Genomic DNA, 25,492 nt, shown 5'->3' on the forward strand with positions numbered 1-25,492 from the left:
TTTTAGGTGATAGCAGCAGGAAAGGGACAGTCTGTTACATTGTCCATTTTGGTAGCTACCATGTACCTTTAAGTTTAAATTGGTTAAAATGAAACTTAAAATTAAGTTCCTCAGTCACACTAGCCACATTTCAAGTGCTCAGTAGCCACAAGTGGCCAGTGGTTACTATGTTGGACAGCACAAATACACATAGAACATTTTCATCATTGCAGTAGGTTCTGTTGGGTGCTGCCTGTCTAGGAGAAGTTAATTTGGCAGGAGTTGGACAAGTAGGCAGAGAATGGCAGAGGGTCTGAGTGGTGTAGAAAAGGGGTGCAGGCATGGAATTTGGAGAAGAAAAGAACAAAACTCCAGGGAGCCATATGCAAGATATGAGACTTAGAAAAGAGCAGGTAAGGGGCGCATGGGTGGCTCAGTCGGTTAAGTGTCTGGCTCTTAGTTTTGGCTCAGGTCAGGATCTCCTGGCTTTGTGGGTTTGAGCCCTGCATTGGGCCCTGTGCTGGCAGCGTGGAGCCTTCTTAGGATTCTCTCTGTCCCTCTCCCTCTGCCCCCACCCCACTCATGCTGTCTCTGTCTCTCTACCCCCACCCCAAAACAGAAAAACAACAACAACAACAAAAAAAACAAAAAACAACAACAAAAAAACCCAAACAGGTAAACAAGAGAAAGTGAAAAGTTGAAGGAAAGCCTCTTGGGGACTTGATTGTTTTCCACAGTACTCTGAGTTAGTGATGGACCCAGTGTCATTCCTTGCTGGTTGGCAGGGGGAAGCTACTTGAATCTATCTTGGTCAGTTTCAGTATCCTCTGGGAAGGTGTAGGAAATAGATGGTGGAGCTGAACTGTAGGGAGTACTTCCACTGGGCAGATTACTCAAATGGAATAGAAAGTAGAAAGCTAAACCGTTAAAAAAAAAAAGGTGGATAATTTGATCATTACTGTATACAATATTTTCTATAAGGAATAACCAGGAAGTTGGAGGAAGGGTAGGCAGCAGAGTCTCTGAGGTGTCGCTGTGTTTTGGTTGCTGTTAATAACAGTGCCTTTTTCTCAAAGGCCTTATCGTGTTGAGGGTGGAGCAGAGCCCCCTTCACCCTGTCTCACTGCTCCTGCCACCAAACCAGTTGGTACAGTTTGTATTATGTCAAGGCAAGATAAATCTGGAGTGTTCGAGCTCAGTCTAGGTAAAGTATTCATTAAGGCTATTGGAAAGAGCCTTTTCTTTCCAATAGCCTTCTTCTGGAAAGAACCAAAGGTTCTTCTGTAAGTTTATTTTTATTAGCGTGTAGAAATCTTCATAGAATAGAATAGCCTCTTTTTGTGCTGATTATAGTGTCTCAGAGTCACCATACACAAACTTTCTTACATTCAAGTAGGCTTTCATTTTGTGAATTGTATTGCTCTACCCAGCCTGGTCCATGGCATCTTTCCAAACATGCTTTACTGTAGGGATTGCTTTTCTAGCTTAGTTAATAAAAATATATTTAAAGGTTTATCTGGGTGCAGTTTTGTGTGCTGCCAGTGTTATTCTAAGTCCTCTAAGCTGTGAAATCAGGTATGAGCCATTAGGTGGTAGACTTGCCACATTCCTTACGGGTAATATAGATGCCCTTGTTTTCTGAACCAAAAAATTGAGATTTATATTCTTTTTTTCCCAAAGTTTTTTTTTTTTTTAAGTTTATTTATTTATTTTGAGAGAGAGTGCACAAGTGGGAGAGGGGCAGAGAGCGAGAGAGAATCCCAAGCAGGCACTGCACTGTCAGTGAAGAGGGCTCAAACTTACAAACCATGAGATTGTGACCTGATGCTTAACCACACTTGAGCCACTCAGCTGCCTCAAGGTTTATGTTACGATAAAGACTTTTTTAAATGTTTGTTTATTTTTGAGAGAGAGAGAGAGAGTGAGTGCACAAAAGTGGGGGAGGGGCAAAGAGAGAGAGAGGGAGACAGTATCCAAAGCAGACTCCAGGCTCTGAGCTATCAGCACAGAGCCTGACACAGGGCCCAAACCCATGAACCTCGAGATCATGACCTGAGCTGAAGTCAGATGCTTAACTGACTGAGCCACCCAGGTACCCCCTGTACTCCCCCCTCCAATAAGGAATTTTGATGCTACCTCTGGATAAAAGAGAGAAGCTGAGAAATATATTTAGATACTGAATGTTAGAGTTTCTGGGAAGTTCTCCTGGCTTCTATGAGGCTATCACAGCAAGTATTTGAAATTAAGACTATGCTGGATAATTTGGAAAATACGATCACCCTCAGATACATGTAAAATGGCTAATTCTCAAATGGCAGGTTGATTATTGCTTCATTAAATGCCAAAAATAATGTATGCTGTGTTGTATTTAGCCAGTTCCATTAGAGATCTAGGATATTCTTTTTAATGACTGAACTGAAATGCACAAAATAGTTTCAAGCTAGTAATATTCAAGGAGGAAGCCTTAAACATGGGGTGCATTCTGATTAAGTCTAAGACCTTTTCAGCTTTTTCTTTTCTGCATCAACATTGAGCTTTCAAACAGTTTTATTTATCTTTTTATTTATTTATTTATAATAAAATTTTTCAGAAACAAATTTCTACAGAGTTTTCTTCCAGTTGTGTTCTCAGTATAATGCCATTTCTTTTCACAGATTTGCTTGTAAATGCATCACAAAGAGGCAGCCCAGAATGAAGAAAGCAAGCAGGAGTGTTGGCTCAGTGCCTAAAGTGTCTGGGATAAGCAAAACACAAACAGTAGAAAAAACTAAACCTGAAAACAGCTCTTCAGCATCTACAGGAGGCAAACTCATAAAACCTGGAACAACAGCATCATTGTCAAAGGTATTAAAATGTGGCAGTGTTTGAATATGTGATGGATTTTAGGAGGAGTGAATCTTAAAATGTTTGATTTATTAAATAAACATTATTTAGGGTTTGCCTTCTGCGAACCTCTGGGAACACACAGCCTTTGAAGAGTTTACAGTGTGGTATACTTGGTGTGTTTGGTCTGACTTTATGAATGAAACCAAATAGTAGGCTTATTGTGAAGCAAATCACTGAGCACTTGCCTTGTGCAAGGCTCTTGTGCTGGTGTGAGCTGGAGGTAGAGTCTGCCTTCAAGGAGCTTGTGGTGTAACGAGTGGAGGTTGTCATATACAAACATAACTAAAATTCACGCAAAAAATTCAGATACCCGGGAGAGCAGGAAAGCGGTGTAAGCATTTCAGGAAAACATTGTTTCCAGCCCAAGAAGGTTTTATGAAAAGAGCATGTGTGCCAGGTCTTAAAGGATGACCAGCAATAACATTCCTGGAACCCCTAGATTGGATTTTTTATTTCCAGTCTTACCCCCTTGCACACCGTAAACTGTTACTCTTTTTCTGACAGCTAATCCTGTATTAATCCCGTTAAAATTGGGTAATATTTATTTAGTTAGAGCATAACTCGTTTTTCTTACATTCTTTTTGAGGCTGGTTTAGTTCTTGTTGGTACAGGATAGTGGCTATGGGCTTCAATAGCAGACGGACCCAGGCTTTGTATGCATGTGCTTCACGGCGTCATCATAGTCAGGATGAAAGGAGGAATGTATGGAAGTGGTTAGCACAGAATCTGGCACATGGCAAGTGCTTTGAAAATGACAGGTAGTAGCATTTTTATTGATTACCTCTAGAAATTTTTACCAGCTCAGGACTGATTTCTGAAAATAATAGTCTTCTTTGGGTGTTCTCAGTGTCTCGGTTGATCTGGACCATCCAAGGGACAAGATGACTCCAGACCATTTTTCTGCTGGTCAAATCTTAGATCCACTGCAGAGATCCACACAGTCTTCTAGTCTTTCTTCGTGCAGAATCTACTTATTTGTTCTTTGCTTGTTTGTCCTGGGAATTTTGTGTTTTGAGTAGAAACTTTGACTCTATGGAGAAAACCTGGAGAGGGTTTCTGCTAGTCTGATAGGGAGAAACCAAGCACTGCTTGAAACATGATCTGTTTAAAAGCCTTTTGTCCAGGCAGGGCTTTGATAGATTGTGGCTTAATTATTTTAAGAAGCATCTCATGGGAACAGCAGATGAGGGAATTCCTTATATGTATTGAAAGATCTAGCTGGGAATGCTGGTTTTTCTATTCCAGGGTTGTCAAAACTAAACCCAGACATACTCCACCTGCCCCCAGATTTCTTCCTTGCTACAGCTTTGATGAGCTGCTGGGTGTCATCCTATGGCTACCAGGAATAGACCTTTGTCCTACTTCCGTTAGTCTGAATCAGCATCCTGAATTGCTTCCTTGGTGGCAGTGCTGTCACTCTTTTGTGTAAGATAGCTGGCATTTTCTGACCTAACAGGTTACTTAGTTGCTAGGGTTGTCTTCAGAGCAGAGTGTCTTTGTGACTGGGTGACCTTTTATTTACGTGACTGGAAGAACAGGTTGAAACATTGGCATTGGATATGTTCTGCTTTCCTTCTGTTGCCTCCCCATCAGTGGCAAGCAGAGTTTTTGAAGGTTCACTATGGAGTGTGCCCTGAGGAGGCATGTCAGATCTTCTGAGGTCTGTATCTGGAGTTGATGGTAGTTTGGTTTTGAACAGTGAGTACTTTTTTATTGTAAAGCAAAAACAACTGTATTCCTGCTCTGTGCCAGCACATGGCCAGCTGTCCATAGCTGTGGCTCTCCTTTGTTGGCTCTTTTAAGTAGGGGGTGTGTGGAGTGGGAAGGGTCTCAGAAGAGGTGAAACTGTTTGGGAACACTTTATCCAGACTGAAGCAATTGCTTTTACTTAAGAAAGGAGAAGAAAAATGTCACTGAATAGAAATTGAAGAAGACACAGAAGGAAAGAAAGAAATAGTGAAAATGAACAGAAAAATTGAAAATTTCAGATCAAAAGGGTTTGGAGACCCCACAAAATTAAGTGTTATTTTATTTTCCTAATTTTTCATACTTCACTGTGCTTCTCTACTGGCATTTGGACACTTCCCACAACTTGAATTCCTGTAACTGGGTTGGAGCATTGATGATTAACCAGATGAATGAAGCTGTTGGCTTTTGATCATGTAGACACCATGTACACATACTCACCACCCACATATGTGTCTCTGTCACTGCACAGTGTTCAACACTTTTCTTATAGTGGCAGGGCCTGGGGACGTTTCTTTACCTCTCATTTCAAATATTGTTTGGGGCTAGATTTAGTTAAGGTGGAGGAGAAAGGACCTTTTTTGACCAGAGCACCTCACTGCTGATTGGAACTTTTGTAAATATAAAATACAACACTACTGCTGTTCCTAGGTTTTTAAATTAATTAATTATTATTATTATTATTTTTTGAGAGACAGAGAGTGCATGGGGGAGGGGCAGAGAGAGAGGGAGACACAGAATCTGAAGCAGGCTCCAGGCTCCTAGCTGTCAGCACAGAGCCCGACGCAGGGCTTGAACTCATGAACCTATGAGATCATGACCTACGCCAAAATCAGATGCTTAACCGACTGAGCCACCCACTGTTCCTAGTTTTGAGGAAATTATTCCCATTCTTGTGAGTAGCTATGATGTCTGGTTTGGAGCCTTTGTATGACTAGTTCTTTGTCACAGTGAGCGGAGAGGATGATTTGGTCTCCTATGTGCCTGCACTTTCCAGGTTTCACACACTGCTCAGGTGTTCATGGTTAATCCTTGTAGTAGAAGTAATATACTTTTTTATTGTCCCAAGAATACATTTTTCTAAAGGTTAATAGATAAGTAGTAAATTGTAGTTACTTCAGTTAGAATCTGTCTAAATAATTGATGACTGTGATGATTATGATTATTTGTGATCATATACCTTTTCGGTATAAAAATTAGTTAACCGTGTGATTGAACAATCCACCTCTGAAACTTGAAAGGCAAAATTTAAAAACTAAACTTAAATTTTGAGTTGGTGATGCAGACCATGAAACGTGGACTTTACCTTGAGAAGCATGTATACATTAGTTGTATTGTTTCATTATTTGTATCTGGAAGGGTTTTTTTTAAACATTCTTTTTAAAAAAATTTTTCATTGGTGCACCTGAGTGGCTCAGTCGGTTAAGCATCCAACTTCAGCTCAGTTCATGATCTCACAGTTTGTGAGTTCGAGCCCCACATCAGGCTCTGTGCTGACAGCTCAGAGCCTGGAGCCTGCTTTGGATTCTGTGTTTCCCCCTCTCTCTGCCCCTCCCTGGCTCATGCTTTGTCTCTCTCTGTCTCTCAAAAATAAATAAATGTTAAAAAAATGAAAATTTGTTTTATTCTTTTTTTTTTTTTTTATTAAGTAAACTCTATACCCAACATGAGGCTTGAATTTATGACCCTGAGATCAAGAGTTGGATGTTCTACCAATTGAACCAGCCAGGTGCGCCTGTATCTAGAAGTTTTTTATCAAATGATATTTTTGTATCTGTTATTAAAAAGTAGGCTAAAAATCTCTTCCCTCCATCAATTTTATTTTTTGGCCTGTTGTTAATGGTGGGGGAGGGTGGAGTTTACATGTGGAAATGCACATGCATTTGCAGAATTGTGTTAACAAAAATTGAAATAGGGAAAAATATCAGCCTGCAGTAGCTTCATGTAAAAGGAAGTTGGTGAGTACAGAGTTGTTTTTTGTTTTTAATTTTTTAAGTTTCTTTTCTTTCTTTATTTTTTTAGTAATCTCTGCACCCAACATAGGGCTCAAGCTCACAACCCCACCTGAGATCAAGTGTTGCATGCTCTTCTGACTGAGCCAGCCAAGCATCCCTGTTTTTAGTTTTTTGATGAAGTATACACCCAGAACACAAAACCACTTGTGTTCAGTGTAGTGAATCACCACAAAGCAAATATACTCTGCAGCCACCACTAGGTCAAGGAACAGAGCACACTTATATCACAGTGGCTCCCCACATGTCCCCTCTCAATTTCTGCCCTTTCTAGAAGTAACTACCATCCTAACTTCTAGCTCCAGAGGTTATTTTTGCTAATGTTTTTTAAGATTTTTATTTTTAAGTAATCTCTACACCCAACATGGGGCTCGAACTTAGAACCCTGAGATCAAGAGTTGCATGCTCTACCAACTATGCCAACCAGGTGTCTGAATTTTGCTAATTTTTTATCTTTACATAGGTATAATTGTACACTCTGTTCTTTTCTGTGTCTGTATGATATCCTTAACTCAGTGTTACCATCACTTTGCTTATCCATATTGTTATAACAGCAGTTCTGTCTTCATTGCAGATTACTAGTCCATGGAATGACTATGTCACTCATCTGTTCTGTTATTGATGGACATCTGGAGTTTCCCTTTTGTGGCTACTAAGAACAGTATTGTTAGGAACATTTAAAAAAAAATTTTTTTTAATGTTTATTTTTGAGCAAGAGGGACAGAGTGTGAGCGGGGGGAGGGCAAAGAGAGAGAGAGAGAGAGACACAGAATCCAAAGCAGGCTCCAGGCTCTGAGCTGTCAGCACAGAGCCTGATTCGGGGCCCAAACTCATGAACCGTGAGATCATCACTTGAGCCGAAGTCAGACACCTAATTGACTGAGCCACCCAGGTGCCCCAGGAACATTCTTATTCATGTCTTTTAGCCCACATGTACAGCCATTTCTGTTGGCTCTGTAACTAGGAGTGAAACTATGAGGTCATAGGGTGCATAGTGTTCAGCTTTCTTGGATATAGGGCCAGATCATTTCCCATTTTACACTGCTGGTGGCTCCACATTGTCACCTGCATTTAAGTCACTCTCCATTTTAACCATTCAGGTGTATGTAGAGGGATTCCGAAGTGGCTTCAGTTTGCATTTGCATTATTATCAGTGGGATTAAGCACATTTTTGTATCTTACTTTTATGTGTTTAGTGGACAGTTAGATATCTTATTTGTGAAGTGCTTCTTAAAATCACTTGCCCATTTTTTTTACTATGTTGTCTCTCTTTTTTAACTTTTTTTTTTTTTTTGTAGTAAAACACATTTACCGTCTTAACCATTTTTAAGTGTACGGTTCAGTACTATTAAGTACATTCACATTGAGCAACTGTTCCCACCATCCATCTCCAGAACTTTTTCATCTTGCAAAACTGAAACTCTGTCTCCATTAATCAACAACTCCCCATTCCCCCTCCCCAGCCTCTGGCAACTACCTTCTGTCTCTTTGAATCCGACTATGTAAGTACTTCATATGAGTGGAATCATATTTGTCTTTTTGCCACTGGCTGATTTCACTTAGCATAATGGTCTCAGAGTTCATCCACATGGTAGCATGTATCAGAATTTCCTTTTTAAAGGTTTAATAGTATTCTACTGTATGTATATACCACATTTTGTTTATCCATTCTTCCATCAATGGACACTATGGTTGTTTCTGTGTGGACTTTTGGCTGTTGTAAATAATAGCTGTGAAATTGTGTGAGAAAATATCTCTTAGAGGCCCTGCTTTCAGTTTTTAGGGGATATATTCAGAAGTGGAATTTCTGGGTCATATGATAATTATATTTTTAATTTTTTGAGGAGCCTCCATACTGTTTTCCACAGCAGCTCTACCATTTTACATTCCCATCAAGGAATTCTCTTCCCAACAAGTGTTTTAATTTTCCCATGTCCTCACCACACTTTTTTTTTCTTTAATAGTAACCACTGAAATGGATATGAAGTGGTGTAGTGTGTCTTTTTTGTAATGATTTATAGTTCTTTGGCTATTCTAGATGTGAGTCCTTTGTCATTTATATGTCTTGCACATATGTCCTCCCACTCTGTGCCTTTTCTTTCTCTTTCTTTAATGGTATCTTTTGATAAATGGAAGTTCTTAATTTTAATATAGTCCAGTTTGTTAATTTTTTCTTTATAGTTAGGGATGTGTGGTGTGTATGTGTGTGTGTTTATGGAATGTTTCGTCATCCCAAGGTCAGGAAGAGAGTCTCCTGTATTTTTTCAAGAGTATTATTATTATTATTATTATTATTTTTAATTTATTTTGAGAGGGAGAGAGACTATACACATGTGTGCACATGAGCAGGAGAGGGGTAGAGAGAGAGGGAAAGAGAGAATCCCAAGCAGGCTCTGCGCCTTCAGCACAGAGCCCTATGTGGGACTTGAACTCACAAACTGTGGGATCGTGACCTGAGCCAAAATTGAGAGTCAGATGCTTAACTACTGAGCCACCCAGGCGCCCCCCTACATGTTAACCTCTTATCATGGCTGGTCATTTTCCCTTTACACGTGTACTACATACATATATAATTTTTTCTTGAACTTGAAAGTGTAAATTGTAGAGATAATGCTTCTTTACTGCTGGATATTTCAGTGTGCATTTCCCAAAAAACAAGGATATTTTCTCTTGTAACCAGAGTATAGTTACTAGATCTGGAAGTGAACATTGATAAAATGCTAGTATCTCATCTATAGACTTTAATTAAATTTCACCAATTGTGCCAATGTCCATTTTAGCAAAAAAGACAAACATTTTTTTCTGGTCCAGCTTTCAGTCTAGGACAGTGAATTACAGTTAGTTGTCATGCTCTCCAAATTCTTCTTAAATCTAGAATAGTTCCTCAGTTTTTGTCTTTTATGACCTTGACATTGCAGAAGAGTGTAGGCCAGTTTATTTGGTAGACTATCTTCCAAATTTAGGTTTCTCATGTTTCTTTGTGATTAGGTTGAGGATATGCACTTTTGGCAGAAGTCCTACAGAAGCCACATGTCCTTGGCATAGCATTTCCAGAAGTACATGCTGTCAATCTGTTCCATTTCTGGTGATATTAACTTAATTTGATTAGGGTGGTGTCTGTTTTTTTCCACTATCAGGTTACCATGTTTCCTTTTGTTAATTAATAAAGTATCTTATCAAAAACACTTGGGAGATTTTATAAATACCCTCTTTGTCATCAAACTTTCACACCCTAACTAGCAATTTTTGGTAATTCTTTCCAGAATCTGTTATTAGTATGATTTTTGCCAAGTGGTAGTTTTTTAATTCCATCATTCTTTCTACATTTAGTAGTTGCATATTAGTGTGGAATAATGGACTGTTTATTCAGTGGGCTGTCAATGGTTAGCATGATTTATTTTGATGCTCAGATTGTCCCCTTCAAGCTGGCTCCTATGTTCTTTTGACATGTTCCTGTTCTTTTTTGAACAGCCTCTTAATTTCTGATGTAAGTTTTCTTTTTTTTTTTTCTTCTTCAGTATACGAAGTTTATTGTCAAATTGGTTTCCATACAACACCCAGTGCTCATCCCAAAAGGTTCTCTCCTCAATACCCATCACCCACCCTCGCCTCCCTCCCACCCCCCATTAACCCTCAGTTTGTTCTCAGTTTTTAAGAGTCTCTTATGCTTTGGCTCTCTTCCACTCTAACCCCCCCTTTTTTTTTTCCTTCCCCTCCCCCATGGGTTTCTGTTAAGTTTCTCAGGATCCACATAAGAGTGAAACCATATGGTATCTGTCTTTCTCTGTATGGCTTATTTCACTTAGCATCACACTCTCCAGTTCCATCCAGGTTGCTACAAAAGGCCATATTTCATTCTTTCTCATTGCCACGTAGTATTCCATTGTGTATATAAACCACATCTTCTTTATCCATTCATCAGCTGATGGACATTTAGGCTCTTTCCATAATTTGGCTATTGTTGAGAGTGCTGCTATAAACATTGGGGTACAAGTGCCCCTATGCATCAGTACTCCTGTATCCCTTGGGTAAATTCCTAGCAGTGCTATTGCTGGGTCATAGGGTAGGTCTATTTTTAATTTTCTGAGGAACCTCCACACTGTTTTCCAGAGTGGCTGCACCAATTTGCATTCCCACCAACAGTGCAAGAGGGTTCCCATTTCTCCACATCCTCGCCAGCATCTATAGTCTCCTGATTTGTTCATTTTGGCCACTCTGACTGGCGTGAGGTGATATCTGAGTGTGGTTTTGATTTGTATTTCCGTGATGAGGAGCGACGTTGAGCATCTTTTCATGTGCCTGTTTGCCATCCGGATGTCTTCTTTAGAGAAGTGTCTATTCATGTTTTCTGCCCATTTCTTCACTGGGTTATTTGTTTTTCGGGTGTGGAGTTTGGTGAGCTCTTTATAGATTTTGGATACTAGCCCTTTGTCCGATATGTCATTTGCAAATATCTTTTCCCATTCCGTTGGTTGCCTTCTGGTTTTGTTGATTGTTTCCTTTGTTGTGCAGAAGCTTTTTATCGTCATAAGGTCCCAGTAGTTCATTTTTGCTTTTAATTCCCTTGCCTTTGGGGATGTGTCAAGTAAGAAATTGCTACGGCTGAGGTCAGAGAGGTCTTTTCCTGCTTTCTCTTCTAGGGTTTTGATGGTTTCCTGTCTCACATTCAGGTCCTTTATCCATTTTGAGTTTATTTTTGTGAATGGTGTGAGAAAGTGGTCTAGTTTCAATCTTCTGCATGTTGCTGTCCAGTTCTCCCAGCACCATTTGTTAAAGAGACTGCCTTTTTTCCATTGGATGTTCTTTCCTGCTTTGTCAAAGATTAGTTGGCCTTACGTTTGTGGGTCTAGTTCTGGGGTTTCTATTCTATTCCATTGGTCTATGTGTCTGTTTTTGTGCCAATACCATGCTGTCTTGATGATGACAGCTTTGTAGTAGAGGCTAAAGTCTGGGATTGTGATGCCTCCCCCTTTGGTCTTCTTCTTCAAAATTACTTTGGCTATTCGGGGCCTTTTGTGGTTCCATATGAATTTTAGGATTGCTTGTTCTAGTTTCGAGAAGAATGCTGGTGCAATTTTGATTGGGATTGCATTGAATGTGTAGATAGCTTTGGGTAGTATTGACATTTTGACAATATTTATTCTTCCAACCCATGAGCATGGAATGTTTTTCCATTTCTTTATATCTTCTTCAATTTCCTTCATAAGCTTTCTATAGTTTTCAGCATACAGATCTTTTACATCTTTGGTTAGATTTATTCCTAGGTATTTTATGCTTCTTGGTGCAGTTGTGAATGGGATCAGTTTCTTTATTTGTCTTTCTGTTGCTTCATTATTAGTGTATAAGAATGCAACTGATTTCTGTACATTGATTTTGTATCCTGCAACTTTGCTAAATTCATGTATCAGTTCTAGCAGACTTCTGGTGGAATCTATCGGATTTTCCACGTATAATATCATGTCATCTGCAAAAAGTGAAAGCTTAACTTCATCTTTGCCAATTTTGATGCCTTTGATTTCCTTTTGTTGTCTGATTGTTGATGCTAGAACTTCCAACACTATGTTAAACAACAGCGGTGAGAGTGGACATCCTGACATGATAAGTTTTCTATTTCTCCAGCCCCAGCCCTATAGTCAGTCAGCCTTTTCTCCAAAGAGGACTTGTTCCTTTTAGTAGAGGATGGAACTTAAAGCCTTTGGAAATGAGGTGTGCTCTTGCTTTTGAGTGTATGGTTTTTAAGCCTGCTTAGTAGACAAGAGAGGAAACATACACACACACACACATCTGTATCAATTTTCATATCTGTTTCTCTCCATATATTGAAAACCTGTGAGGGGCGCCTGGATGGCTTATTTGGGTGGCCAAATTCATCTCAGGTCATGATCTCGCGGTCCATGGGTTTGAGTCCTGTGTCAGGTAATGTGCTGACAACTCAGAGCCTGGAGCCTACTTCTGCTTCTGTGTCTCCCTCTCTGCCCCTCCCCTGCTCTCTCTCTCTTTTTTTTTCTCTCTCTCTCAAAAATAAACATTAAAAAAAAAAAAGCCTATGAGTTCACACTGTTACTTCCAAATCCAGTTGACATACATACAATGTTTAGAGTAGCCTTTTCACTTTATGTAATCGTAATCCCAATCTCTTGACAGTGAGAGACCTGGTTTTCATTATCTATATTTACTTATTTTCTAAATCCTAGAATATACAGCCAATAGTTAGAGAATTGCTCACCCATGCCACTGCCAAAAACAAATCTACTAGCTAGAGTTCAAAATGTATACTTTTTAGTGGTTAGCTTGAGAGTTTGAGGATTTATGGTCAAAATACTGTTTTCAGAAGATATTTGGATTCTTCCCCTGCCCCCTACCCCGTGTGACTATGTCATTTATTTGAAATGCAGTTTGGTCTATTTGTTCCTATTGTGTTCCGTTTTAGGGGAAACCATAAACCCTTGTTTATTTAATTTTAATTTACTGCCAGCATGTGAAACACTACCACAGTTCAGTTCTACATGTCAGAACTAGGACAAGATGTGAAAAGTGCCCCTCTCCTCCCTGATTCCTTCTTACTCTGTCCCCACCTGTCCCTAGGAGGTTAAGAGTCTGGTTGGGTTTTTGTTTTTATCCTTCCTGTGTTCCTTTTGCACAAATGATCAGATACATGTATATTTATTTTTTTATTTCCCCTTTGTTACCCAAAAGTTGCCATAATTAGATCTACTTCTGCCCATTTTCTTTTTGTCACCTAATATATTCTAGAACTCTCTTTATACCAATTTATGGCAGCCTTTCTCATTCTGTTTAATGTGTCTTTGTATGGATGTACTACAGTTTTTTCAGCTAGTGTCCTATGTATGGACATTCAAAGTGTTTCCAGTATTTTGCAGTTAAAAACAATGCTGCATTGACTAACCTTATGTATATGTATTTTTGTATTATTGGAGGTATGTCTTCGGGTGAAATTCCTAGAGGTGGGATTGCTGGGCACAAGGTAAATGCATATGTAGTTCTGTTAGACATTGCTGGGTTCCTTTCATAAGGCCACATCCAGCTGTGTTCTCACCAGCAAACTATGAGTGTGCCTGTTTCCCCACATCCTTCCCAAAGGAACGTGGCATAACTCTTCATTTTTGCCAGTCTCTTAGGTGAGATGTGGTGTCTTAATGTTGTTTAATTTACATTTCTCCTATTGTGAGTTAGACTGGTTATATCTTTTGTATTGTGTCTGTATTCATTATATGTGATAGTTCATTTTGGTCACCTTTCTATGTGTCTTTTACCCCTTTATTGCTAAGAGTTCTTTTTGTATTAAGGATATTAGCTGTTTATTTGTGAGGTATTGCAGATATACTCTCCCCGTTTCTCATTTTTTAAAATTTTGCTTACGATGATATTTGTGTATCATACACAGGATTAAATTTTTTTTTAAGATTTTAATTTTTATAGACTTAGGTTTATCAATTCTTTGTTTTATCATTCAGGATTTTGAGTCATAGAAAACCTTGGGACTTATTTTTGATTTGGTGTGAAATAGGGCTTACTCATTTTTGTAGGGGTTTTTTTGTGTGTGTGTGAATATACTATTAACCTAGTACTATTTATTGAAAAACGCATTTTTTTTCCTGTACTTTTTCTTTGGTCATAAAACAGGTATCTATATAAGCAGTTTCTTTTGGGATTCTTTTGTGTTCCACTGGTTTATTCATGTGCCATTACTCTACTATCATAGTTAATGTGATAATTGCAGAATTTTTGACTTGGTTCTCTGAGGTATGTTGAACTCCACCATTAACCAAAGACAAATAGTAAACAGAAGTGTGTTGATTAAGCCACTTTTCACATGACTGTGTAGGGTTGTCTTCAGATGTAATTTTTATGAAAGAAAACATATTTAACTTATGGAGAAAGAAAAAAATACCTCAAAGATAATTTAACTTTTATTAACAGAATATAAAAGGTGATTTGAAAACATAAGAGTGTGTTGAGTTTATATACTGACTAATGGATGAGGGGCAAATTGACAGGAAGGAAGTAGAACTTAATTTGCAGATTCTTTTTGTATCATAGTTGATGATCAATTTCATAAACAGGAACTAGTCTTAAAGAATATGAGCAATCCTTTATGATTAATGCAATATCCTCCTTCCTTCTTACATAACCAGATTTTTCATAATGTGACAACTCTAAATTACCAAAGCTTAATTAGTTTAATTCATTTAAATTAAAACATTAATCTTTTTCTACCTCTTTTTTAGTGAGACTGACCTACCTAATGGTATTATATTGTAACTTTTATAATTGAATGATGAGAACAGAATCTACTCCACTAACATTTAGAACAGGAAGAGACTTTAGAGATTAATAATTTGTGAGCCATTTTGATTTATTGAAATGAATTTATTATGATTATCTAAGAGTAAGCTTGGCTCCAGATAGACAATAATATTAAATCGGTTGGTTAACTTGTGCTTTCACCTTCATGGGACAAAACTTTTGGTTCTTTTATTAAAAAGTAGTTTTTCATAGGTGCTGGTGAGGATGTGGAGAAACGGGAACCCTCTTGCACTGTTGGTGGGAATGCAAATTGGTGCAGCCGCTCTAGAAAACAATGTGGAGGTTCCTCAAAAAATTAAAAATAGAACTACCCTATGACCCAGCAATAGCACTACTAGGAATTTACCCAAGGGATACAGGAGTGCTGATGCATAGGGGCACACGTACCCCAATGTTTATAGCAGTGCTTTCAACAATAGCCAGATTATGGAAAGAGCCTAAATGTCCACCAACTGATGAATGGATAAAGAAGATGTGGTTTATATACACAATGGAATGCTACTTGGCAATGAGAAAGAATGAAATCTGGCCACTTGTAGCAACGTGGATGGAACTGGAAGGTATTGTGCTAAGTGAAGTAAGTCAGTCAGAGAAAGATATCATATGTTTTCACTCATATGCGGATCTTGAGAAACTTAACAGAAGACCATGGGGGAAGGGGAGGGGAAAAAAATTAGTTATGAACAGAGAGGGAAGGAGGCAAACCACAAGAGACTCTTAAATACAGAGAACAAACTGAGGGTGGATGTGGGGGGTGGGTGAGAGGAGAAAATGGGTGATGGGCACTGAAGAGGGCACTTGATGGGATGAGCACTGTGTGTTGTATGTAAGCTGATTTGACAATAAATTATATTTAAAAAAAGGTAGTTTTTCTTTTTTTCACAGATTTTTAACTCCTCTATGTTCTTTCTAGAAATAAAATTTTTTTCATTCTTTTTTTTAAGTAATAATTTTATACCCAATCTCATTATCCAGAGTGCTTATTTTGTTTTTTTTAATTGAAGTATAGTTTATGTCTGTTTTCTTTTTACTTTATTTTATTTTATTTTTAATTTTATTTTTTAAAATTTACATCCAAATTAGTTAGCATATAGTACAGCAATGATTTCAGGAGTATATTCCTTAATGCCCCTTACCCATTTAGCCCATCCCCCCTCCCACAATCCCTCCAGTAACCCTCTGTTGTTCTCCATATTTAAGAGTCCCTTATGTTTTGTTCCCCTCCCTGTTTTTATATTATTTTTATTTCCCTTCCCTTATGTTCATTTGTTTTGTCTCTTAAAGTCCTCATATGAGTGAAGTCATATGATATTTGTCTTTCTGACTAATTTCGCTTAGCGTAATACCCTCTAGTTCCATCCACATAGTTGCAATTGGCAAGATTTCATTCTTTTTGATTGCTGACTAATACTCCATTGTATATATATACACCACATCTTCTTTAAAAAAAATTTTTTTTTAATGTTTATTTATTTTTGAGAGAGACAGAGACAGAATGTGAGTGAGTTAGGGGCAGAGAGAGAGGGAGACACAGAAGCAGAAGCAGGCTCCAGGCTCTGAGCACAGAGCCCGACGCGGGGCTCGAACTCACAAGCTGTGAGATCATGACCTGAGCGAAGTCGGACACTCAACCGACTGAACCACCCAGGTGCCCCACACCTGGTGGCAGAAAAGGTATACCACATTTTCTTTATTCATCCATCGATGGACATTTGGGCCCTTTCCATACTTTGGCTATTGTTGATAGTGCTGCTGTAAACATTGGGGTGCATATGTCCCTTCAAAACAGCATACCTGTGTCCCTTGGATAAATACTTAGTAGTGCAATTGCCGGGTCGTAGGGTAGTTCTATTTTTAATTTTTTGAGGAACCTTCATACTGTTTTCCAGAGTGGCTGCACCAGCTTGCATTCCCACCAACAATGCAAAAGAGATCTTCTTTCTCTGCATCCTCGCCAACATCTGTTGTTGCCTGAGTTGTTAATGTTAGCCATTCTGACAGGTGTAAGGTGATACCTCATTGTGGTTTTGATTTGAATTTCCCTGATGATGAGTGATGTTGAGCTTTTTTCATGTGTCGGTTGGCCATCTGGATGTCTTCCTTGGAGAAGTGTCTATTCATGCCTTTTGCCCATTTCTTCACTGGATTATCTGTTTTTTGGGTGTTGAGTTTGATAAGTTCTTTATAGATTTTGGATACTAACCCTTTATCTGATATGTCGTTTGCAAATATCTTCTCCCATTCTGTCAGTTGCCTTTTAGTTTTGCTGATTGTTTCCTTTGCTGTGCAGGTTTTTATTTTGATGAGGTCCCAGTACATTTTTGCTTTTGTTTCCCTTGCCTCTGGGGACGTGTTGAGTTAGAAGTTGCTGCGGCCACCTGTTTTCTTTGTAAAAAGCTCATATTTTTTTCAGTCGTCTTTATAAAATATAAATAAATTAATACAAAGGGTCTTTCTCAAGTAGTATGATCATTTAGACTGACTAACCCTCACTCTAACCATAAACTCTCTAGTTTTCTATATATTACCTCGGCTTTAAAAAAACTTTCAGGGGCGCCTGGGTGGCTCAGTCGGTTAAGCGTCCGACTTCAGCTCAGGTCACGATCTCGCGGTCCGTGAGTTCGAGCCCCGCATCGGGCTCTGGGCTGATGGCTCAGAGCCTGGAGCCTGCTTCCGATTCTGTGTCTCCCTCTCTCTCTGCCCCTCCCCCGTTCATGCTCTGTCTCTCTCTGTCTCAAAAATAAATGTTAAAAAAAAAAATTTTTTTTAACAACAACAACAAAAAAAACCAAAACCTTTCAATTTTGGCTTAAATTAGACTACTAAAAAATTAGATCAGATAAGAAAACTAAATTTCCAAATAATGGCTCCATCACTTTACATCCATGATTTACTATAAAGCAATGAATATTATATCGGATTCTCAGTGGTTTTTCTCTCTAGAAATTGCAGGATGGCATTTTCTTTGGTATTACAGAACTTTACTGGGAGCCCATGTGATAGTGCTCAGATGATCCCTGTTCGTAAGTCACGTCCTATCTGAAAGTAATAAAGAGTATGTCTTCACTTTTTCCACTCCCCCACTGACTGTGGCACATGTGGGCACACAGTCGGCTTCCATAAAGTTTTTGATTATATATATAATTTTTAAATTAAATTAAATTTTATTTTATTTTATTTTTATTTGAGAGAGCACGCCACTTAGGGAGAGGGGCAGAGGAAGAGAGAGAGAGAGAGAGAGAGAGAGAGAGAGAAAGAGAAAGAGAAAGAGAAAGAGAAAGAGAATCTCAAGCAGGGTCCATGCTTAGCATGGAGCCCGACACAGGGCTCAAATCCCTTACCCCCAGGATCGCAACCTGAGCTGTTATCAAGGGTTGACACTCAACTGACTGAGTCGCCCACGCACCCCATATTTTTGTATTTTTATTTTTATTAAAAAAACTTTTTTTAATGTTTATTTTTTAGAGAGAGAGAGACAGAACGTGAGCAGGAGAGGGAAAGAGAGAAGTGGGAGACACAGAATCTGAAGCAGGCTGCAGGCTCTAAGCTGTCAGCATAGAACCTGATGTGGGGCTTGAACTCATGAACTGTGAGATCGTGACCTGAGCCAAAGTCAGATGCTTAACCAACTGAGCCACCCAGGCGCCCCAGAGTTTTGCATTTTTAAAAGAAATGTGTGATTGTTTATAAACCAGTAAAGTACTCTCTGCAGCACAGTATGATGCATTGGTAACTGTCAGAAAGTCTTTGTGAGGCTCTTGAATTTAATATAAAAGCCAAGAACTTTCCTTTAGTCTCAAAATGTTATTTACTCTTGCTTCATCTAGTCAATTTGTTTTTCTTTTCTGTTACTTCTAGACCAAGAGCAATGATGACCTCTTAGCTGGAATGGCTGGAGGGGTGACAGTGACTAATGGTGTTAAAGGAAAGAAAAGCACCTGCCCTTCTGCTGCATCTTCAGCATCGGTCCCTGCCATGACCACCGTGGAGAATAAATCCAAGATCAGCACAGGTATAGGTGGCATTCAGAATAAGAGTTAAAGTGCTTTTTTGTTTGAAGCCAGAGTGCAGTGGTATTTAAGGGGTTCCACTAATTAGAAAATGTCAGACATGTATTTGTATTTCAACCCCATGTACTCATCACCCTTATCAACTGATGGCCAGTCTGAATTCCTTGACATCCACCTCCCCTCCTTGTTATTTTGAAGCAAATTCCAGGTGTCATTTAATTTCTTCCACAAATTTATAATTATCTTTGAAAGATAAGGATTCTTCTAAAAAGAAAATCACAATGCCATTATCAGTACTTAAAATAATTAATAATCATTCTTCAAATCATAGAGAAATACTCAAATTTACAACTTAAAAAAAAATTTTTTTAACATTTATTTATTTTCAAGAGACAGAGACAGAGTATGAGTGGGGGAGGGGCAGAGAGAGAGAGGGAGACACAGAATCCGAAGCAGGCTCCAGGCTCTGAACTGTCAGCACAGAGCCCAACACGGGGCTTGAACTCACTAACCATGAAATGACCTGAGCTGAAGTCAGATACTTAACCGACTGAGCCACCCAGGCGCCCCTCTTAAGTTTTCTTTCTTAAATCTATTTTTATCTTATAATTTAATTTTTGTAAAAACTGTTTGTTTGACCTATACTTTCCTGTGATCTGTATTTTGATGTCACATCCCTTTGATGTCCTTGGCCATGTTCCTTTGTTTGTTTACTGTTAATGCGATTGGATCTAGAGTCTTGATGGGATAGATTCAGGTTCATTTTTTACCCCCAAGACTCCTTCAAACATGGTAGTTGTCCATCCACTACTAGGCATATCATTTTTGGTTGTCTGTCTTTCCATGATATAGGCAGCCTTTGATGATCAATGCCTGTATCCATTCATTCCTGTTCTACCATTCTTTCTTTATTCATTAGTAGCAATTTGGCTTTAGATTTGATAGAGTCCATAAGTTAACTCGTCCTGTAGTCCAAGGAGTAATGCTATCATTTTTTACTTTTTACACTTACAGAAAAACTTTAAGTCTTCCAATGAACACAAGACCATATGTTTGTAATACAGCTGATGAAAGCCTGTTAGTAAAGATTATAACAGACCTTCTTTATCATCCTTATTTAGGCTCTTAGCCCTTTTTGTATGTATTAGACTTTTTTCTAGCTCAGGTTTATCTACTGTCCTCTCTCTTGCTTTGACCTTCTGTGGTTTTTTCCTTCCATCCCAGATCACACCCTCCTGCTAATTATAATAGTCATGTCTATGATCACGAGGAGGAAACATGGAAGGCATTATATTAGGCATCATTCCATTTTATGCTCACTATAGCCCTATGAGGTAGAGGCTATTATTATCCTCATTTTAGAGTTGTGAGAGCTATGCTTAAAGCTCAAGTATCTTGGCCTAAGGCCTTGCATTTGTTTGCTCAGAAAATATTTATTGGGTACTCGCTTTGTACCGGGCCACAAAGCTGGTAGTGGAGCAACGGCTGCACCTTAGGTCTTTTATTTTCAAGCCTGAGGTCATCACCACATTTAACACTCCAGCTTGTGTGGTAAGAAGGAAATTAAGTACTCTAATATCATCTATATATCTTCCTGTTTCCAGTTTTTAGAATTTACTGGGAGAGATCCCTTGGATTTGGGCCTTGGTTCCCTACTGACACCTTCCCTCACACGGCTGAATTCAGTTATCACCTCCCTGGATCCATTGCCCCTACTGGTGGCAGCTTTATACATCTGTATTAGTTTGCTAGGGCACTCGTAACAAAATACACAGCCTGGGTGACTCAAACACAGACATTTAGTTTCTCACTAAAACTGGTTGAAGTCTGAGATCAAGGTTGTCAGCCAGTTTGGTTTCTTCTGAGGCCTCTCTCCTTGGCTTGTAGATGGCTGTTTTCTCCTTGTGTCCTCACATGGTGGTCCCTCTCTCTGTCTGTATCCCATTCTCCTCTTCTTATAAAGATACCAGTCAGATTGGATTAGGGCCCACCCTAATAACCCTCTGTTAACATAAGTACCTCTTTAAGTTGATTACTCTTTTTCTTTTTTTTTTTTTTTTTTTTTTTTTTTTTTTTTTAATTTTTTTTTTTTTTTTTCAACGTTTTTTTTATTTATTTTTGGGACAGAGAGAGAGACAGAGCATGAACGGGGGAGGGGCAGAGAGAGAGGGAGACACAGAATCGGAAACAGGCTCCAGGCTCCGAGCCATCAGCCCAGAGCCTGACGCGGGGCTCGAACTCACGGACCGCGAGATCGTGACCTGGCTGAAGTCGGACGCTTAACCGACTGCGCCACCCAGGCGCCCCGATTACTCTTTTTCAAAATACAGTCACATTCTGAGGTACTGGGGGTTATGTCCTCAACATAAGAATTTATAGGACACAATTCAGCCCATAACAACATCCTTACTTCTTCAGTTCATCTACTCTATGTTTATTTACTCCTCATGACTTCTCTAAGACCAGTTCACTTGTCTGTAACTCAGATTTTTCTATCTACTCGCTGGTCACAATAATCTCAGAAGGGGAGCTTTTCTTTTTCATGTTCTGTCTGTCTCTTCCTTTCTTGTTTCTTTACCTCTCCTTTCCTTTTGGGGCATTGTCAATCCCTTCCCTCATTACTGGCTCCTTTCCTTTTTGGCTTTCAGGCATGTCCAGATCTTTTCTTTCTTACCCCGGATTTTGGTTTGGTTTGCAGTTGTTTCTTCTCATCTTGTTTCTTCTACCCTAAATCTGTTACAGATGTATTATCCCTTCTGTGTTCTTACAGAGATCCAGATCTCACTCCCCAAATGTAGGCCCTCCTTTTTTTTCTTTTACTATTCTGCCTGTCCACATTCCTCCTTTAACTGCTCTTCTTCCTTATATGTTTCACTTAGCCTCTAGATTAGTTTTCATAAAAATACTCTTTTCTGTGTGTCTTCCCTGCTCCAGAACACTTATTGAACATTGTGACTCACTAAATTTTCCCTGACGTTCAGGGCCCTGTAGAAACTTCCCCTATTGTTCCCATTAATTGTGTGACCTTACTTTTCCTTTCTGTGTGTCCTGTTCACTTCTGCTTCCTTGTTCTGTCCTCTGGCCTCCCCCGCTCTACACCAAACCCCTGGCAGAATCAGTGGCTGTCTACCTATATCACATAGACCTTTCGCTCCCTCTTACCCCTGAAGCCTGGTGCCTGCCATGTAAAGAACTAGCAGGTTTTTACAAAATACTGATTAGGTGTAGATCTTATTTTTCTTTGCTTTTTTATTTATTTATTAAAAAAATTTTTTTAAATGTTTGTTTATTTTTGAGAGACAGACAGAGACAGAGTGTGAACAAGGGAGGAACAGAGAGAGAGAGGAAGACACAGAATCCAAAGCAGTCTCCAGGCTCTGAGCCGTCAGCACAGAGCCCGACACAGGGCTCAAACTCATGAACTGCGAGATTACAACCTAAGCCGAAGTTGGACGCTCAACCGACTGAGCCACTCAGGCACCCCAGCTTGCTTGCTTGCTTGCTTTCTTTCTTTCTTTCTTTCTTTCTTTCTTTCTTTCTTTCTTTCTTTCTTTCTTTTTGAGAGAGAGAAAGAGAGAAAGTGAGCGGGGGAGGGGCAGAGAGAGAGGGAGACAGAATCCCAAACAGACTGTGTGCTGTCAGCACAGAGCCCAGTGTGGGGCTTCAACCCATGAACTGTGAGATGACCTGAGCTGAAACCAAGAGTCGTTTGCTTAACCAACTGAGCCACCCAGGTTTCCCTGTTTCCTAACATTTAAAGAGGCAGCATAGTGTACTACTTAAGTTGTGGATTCTGGAGCCAGACTCCCTGCCTGCATTTGAATCCTTGCTCATCCACTTATTACATGTGGGATGTTGGCAAATTACTTAACATCTCTGTGTTTCTTCATGATAATAATAATGAGGCTTGTATAAATTAATGTATGTGAAGTGTTCATCTGTGTATGTGTAAAATAAGCACTAAGTACATGTTAGCTATATTATAATTAATGTTATTGGTACTATTTATATGTCATTCTGTGATGTGAAAAACTTTTTGCACTTACTTTGATCGTACTTTTTTTGTTTATTACAGGTATCTTAGATTTTTGGTTTGTCCAGAGGCTGCTTTTCCCTTCTTGCTCATCCTTTTTTTTTTTTTTTTTTTTTTTTTTATATATTTTTTTTTTATTTTTGGGACAGAGAGAGACAGAGCATGAACGGGGGAGGGGCAGAGAGAGAGGGAGACACAGAATCGGAAACAGGCTCCAGGCTCCGAGCCATCAGCCCAGAGCCTGACGCGGGGCTCGAACTCACGGACCGCGAGATCGTGACCTGGCTGAAGTCGGACGCTTAACCGACTGCGCCACCCAGGCGCCCCTTGCTCATCCTTCTTTACCATCTGCTTCTATAGTTAGTTTGCTACCTGACTGGCTAATCCTAGAGTCTGCTTCATCTAGCTTGCCCTAGAGTATTATGCCCCTGGCCACTTGTTTAAAGTTCATGGTTTAGGATTCAAGTTAATGGGTAACTTTTTTTATGTTAATAGCTTTATTGAGATATAATTCTCATTTTATAAAATCCACCCACTTCAAGCGTACAATACAATGTATAACTTCTTTTTCATGGATAATTAAAAAAATAAATGATTTGGTTTTGAGGAAACTGAATTTTACAGTGATTAGAATCTAAGGCAGGATTAATGTCGGTCAAAATCAATGTGTAGGCCTCTAGATTTCATCTCATTAGACCTAGGGAATAACCTCTGTGCCTTTTGTTGCTAATATCTTTGCCTTACATTCTTTGTTATAAACATTTAGGCACAAGTTCTTCAACCAAGCGGAGCACTTCTATAGGTAATAAAGAATCCAGTTCTACGCGAGAAAGATTACGCGAACGTACCCGACTAAACCAGAGCAAAAAAGTACCCTCTGCGGGTCAAGGAGCCAATGATGTGGCATTGGCCAAGCGTTCCCGCAGTCGCACCACAACAGAATGTGATGTTCGCATGAGCAAGTCTAAGTCGGACAATCAGATCAGTGACAAAGCTGCTTTGGAAGCCAAAGTGAAAGAGCTGCTCACGTTGGCAAAAACAAAGGATGTGGAAATCTTACATTTGAGAAATGAGCTCCGAGACATGCGGGCCCAGCTGGGCATTAATGAAGATCATTCAGAGGGTGATGAAAAGTCTGAGGAGAAAGAAGCCGTCATTGCTCACCAGCCAACCGATGTTGAGTCCACCTTGTTGCAGTTGCAGGAACAGAATACTGCCATCCGTGAAGAACTGAACCAGCTGAAAAATGAGAACAGAATGTTAAAGGACAGGTTGAATGCCCTGGGCTTTTCCCTAGAGCAGAGGCTGGATAATTCTGAAAAGCTATTTGGTTATCAGTCCCTGAGCCCAGAAATCACCCCTGGCAATCAGAGTGATGGAGGAGGGACCCTGACCTCTTCGGTGGAAGGCTCTGCCCCTGGGTCTGTGGAGGATCTCTTGAGTCAGGACGAGAACACCCTCATGGACCATCAGCACAGCAACTCAATGGACAATCTAGACAGTGAGTGCAGTGAGGTGTACCAGCCCCTCACATCGAGTGACGACGCCCTAGATGCGCCATCGTCCTCAGAGTCCGAAGGCATTCCAAGCATAGAGCGCTCCCGGAAGGGGAGTAGCGGCAACGCGAGTGAAGTGTCCGTCGCTTGCTTGACAGAAAGGATACACCAGATGGAAGAGAACCAACACAGCACGAGTGAGGAACTTCAGGCAACTCTGCAAGAGCTAGCTGATTTGCAGCAGATAACCCAAGAACTGAATAGTGAAAATGAAAGGCTTGGAGAAGAGAAGGTTATTCTTATGGAGTCTTTATGTCAGCAGAGTGATAAGTTGGAACACTTTAGCCGACAGATTGAATATTTCCGCTCCCTTCTGGATGAGCATCACATTTCTTATGTCATAGATGAAGATGTAAAAAGCGGACGCTATATGGAATTGGAGCAACGTTACATGGATCTAGCTGAGAATGCCCGTTTTGAACGAGAGCAGCTTCTTGGTGTCCAGCAGCATTTAAGCAATACTTTGAAGATGGCAGAACAAGACAACAAGGAAGCTCAAGAAATGATAGGGGCACTCAAAGAACGCAATCACCATATGGAGCGCATCATTGAGTCTGAACAGAAGGGTAAAGCAGCCTTGGCAGCCACGCTAGAGGAGTACAAAGCCACAGTGGCCAGTGATCAGATAGAGATGAATCGTCTGAAGGCCCAGCTGGAGAATGAGAAGCAGAAGGTGGCAGAGCTGTATTCCATCCATAACTCTGGAGACAAATCTGATATTCAAGATCTCCTGGAGAGCGTCAGGCTGGACAAAGAAAAAGCAGAGACTCTGGCTAGTAGTCTGCAGGAAGATCTGGCTCATACCCGAAATGATGCCAATCGTTTGCAGGACACCATTGCAAAGGTACCGTTTAAGTAGACAGAATGTTCTGCATCAGCATTATGCAGCTGCAGTACACACCATGCTTACCAAAAGCCGGTATCATTTCTGTGATATGTCAT

The 25,492-nt window shown here is 39.7% G+C and overlaps 1 protein-coding gene across 3 annotated transcripts in view; it reads left to right on the top strand.

The window, feature by feature from the left end:
* The window catches only part of SPECC1L (sperm antigen with calponin homology and coiled-coil domains 1 like), a 142,592-nt gene that overhangs the window by 30,985 nt on the left and 86,115 nt on the right, over positions 1-25,492 (top strand). For all 3 annotated transcript variants that reach the window (XM_058690955.1, XM_058690953.1, XM_058690954.1), the window contains 3 exons: positions 2,634-2,823; positions 18,810-18,963; positions 23,761-25,394. In XM_058690955.1, the coding sequence (XP_058546938.1) occupies positions 2,671-2,823; positions 18,810-18,963; positions 23,761-25,394 (1,941 nt within the window). In that variant the 5' untranslated portion in view covers positions 2,634-2,670. The remainder of the gene's footprint in view (positions 1-2,633; positions 2,824-18,809; positions 18,964-23,760; positions 25,395-25,492) is intronic.

This window comes from Neofelis nebulosa, chromosome 11, assembly GCF_028018385.1.
Source record: "Neofelis nebulosa isolate mNeoNeb1 chromosome 11, mNeoNeb1.pri, whole genome shotgun sequence".
Taxonomy (NCBI): Eukaryota; Metazoa; Chordata; class Mammalia; order Carnivora; family Felidae; genus Neofelis; species Neofelis nebulosa.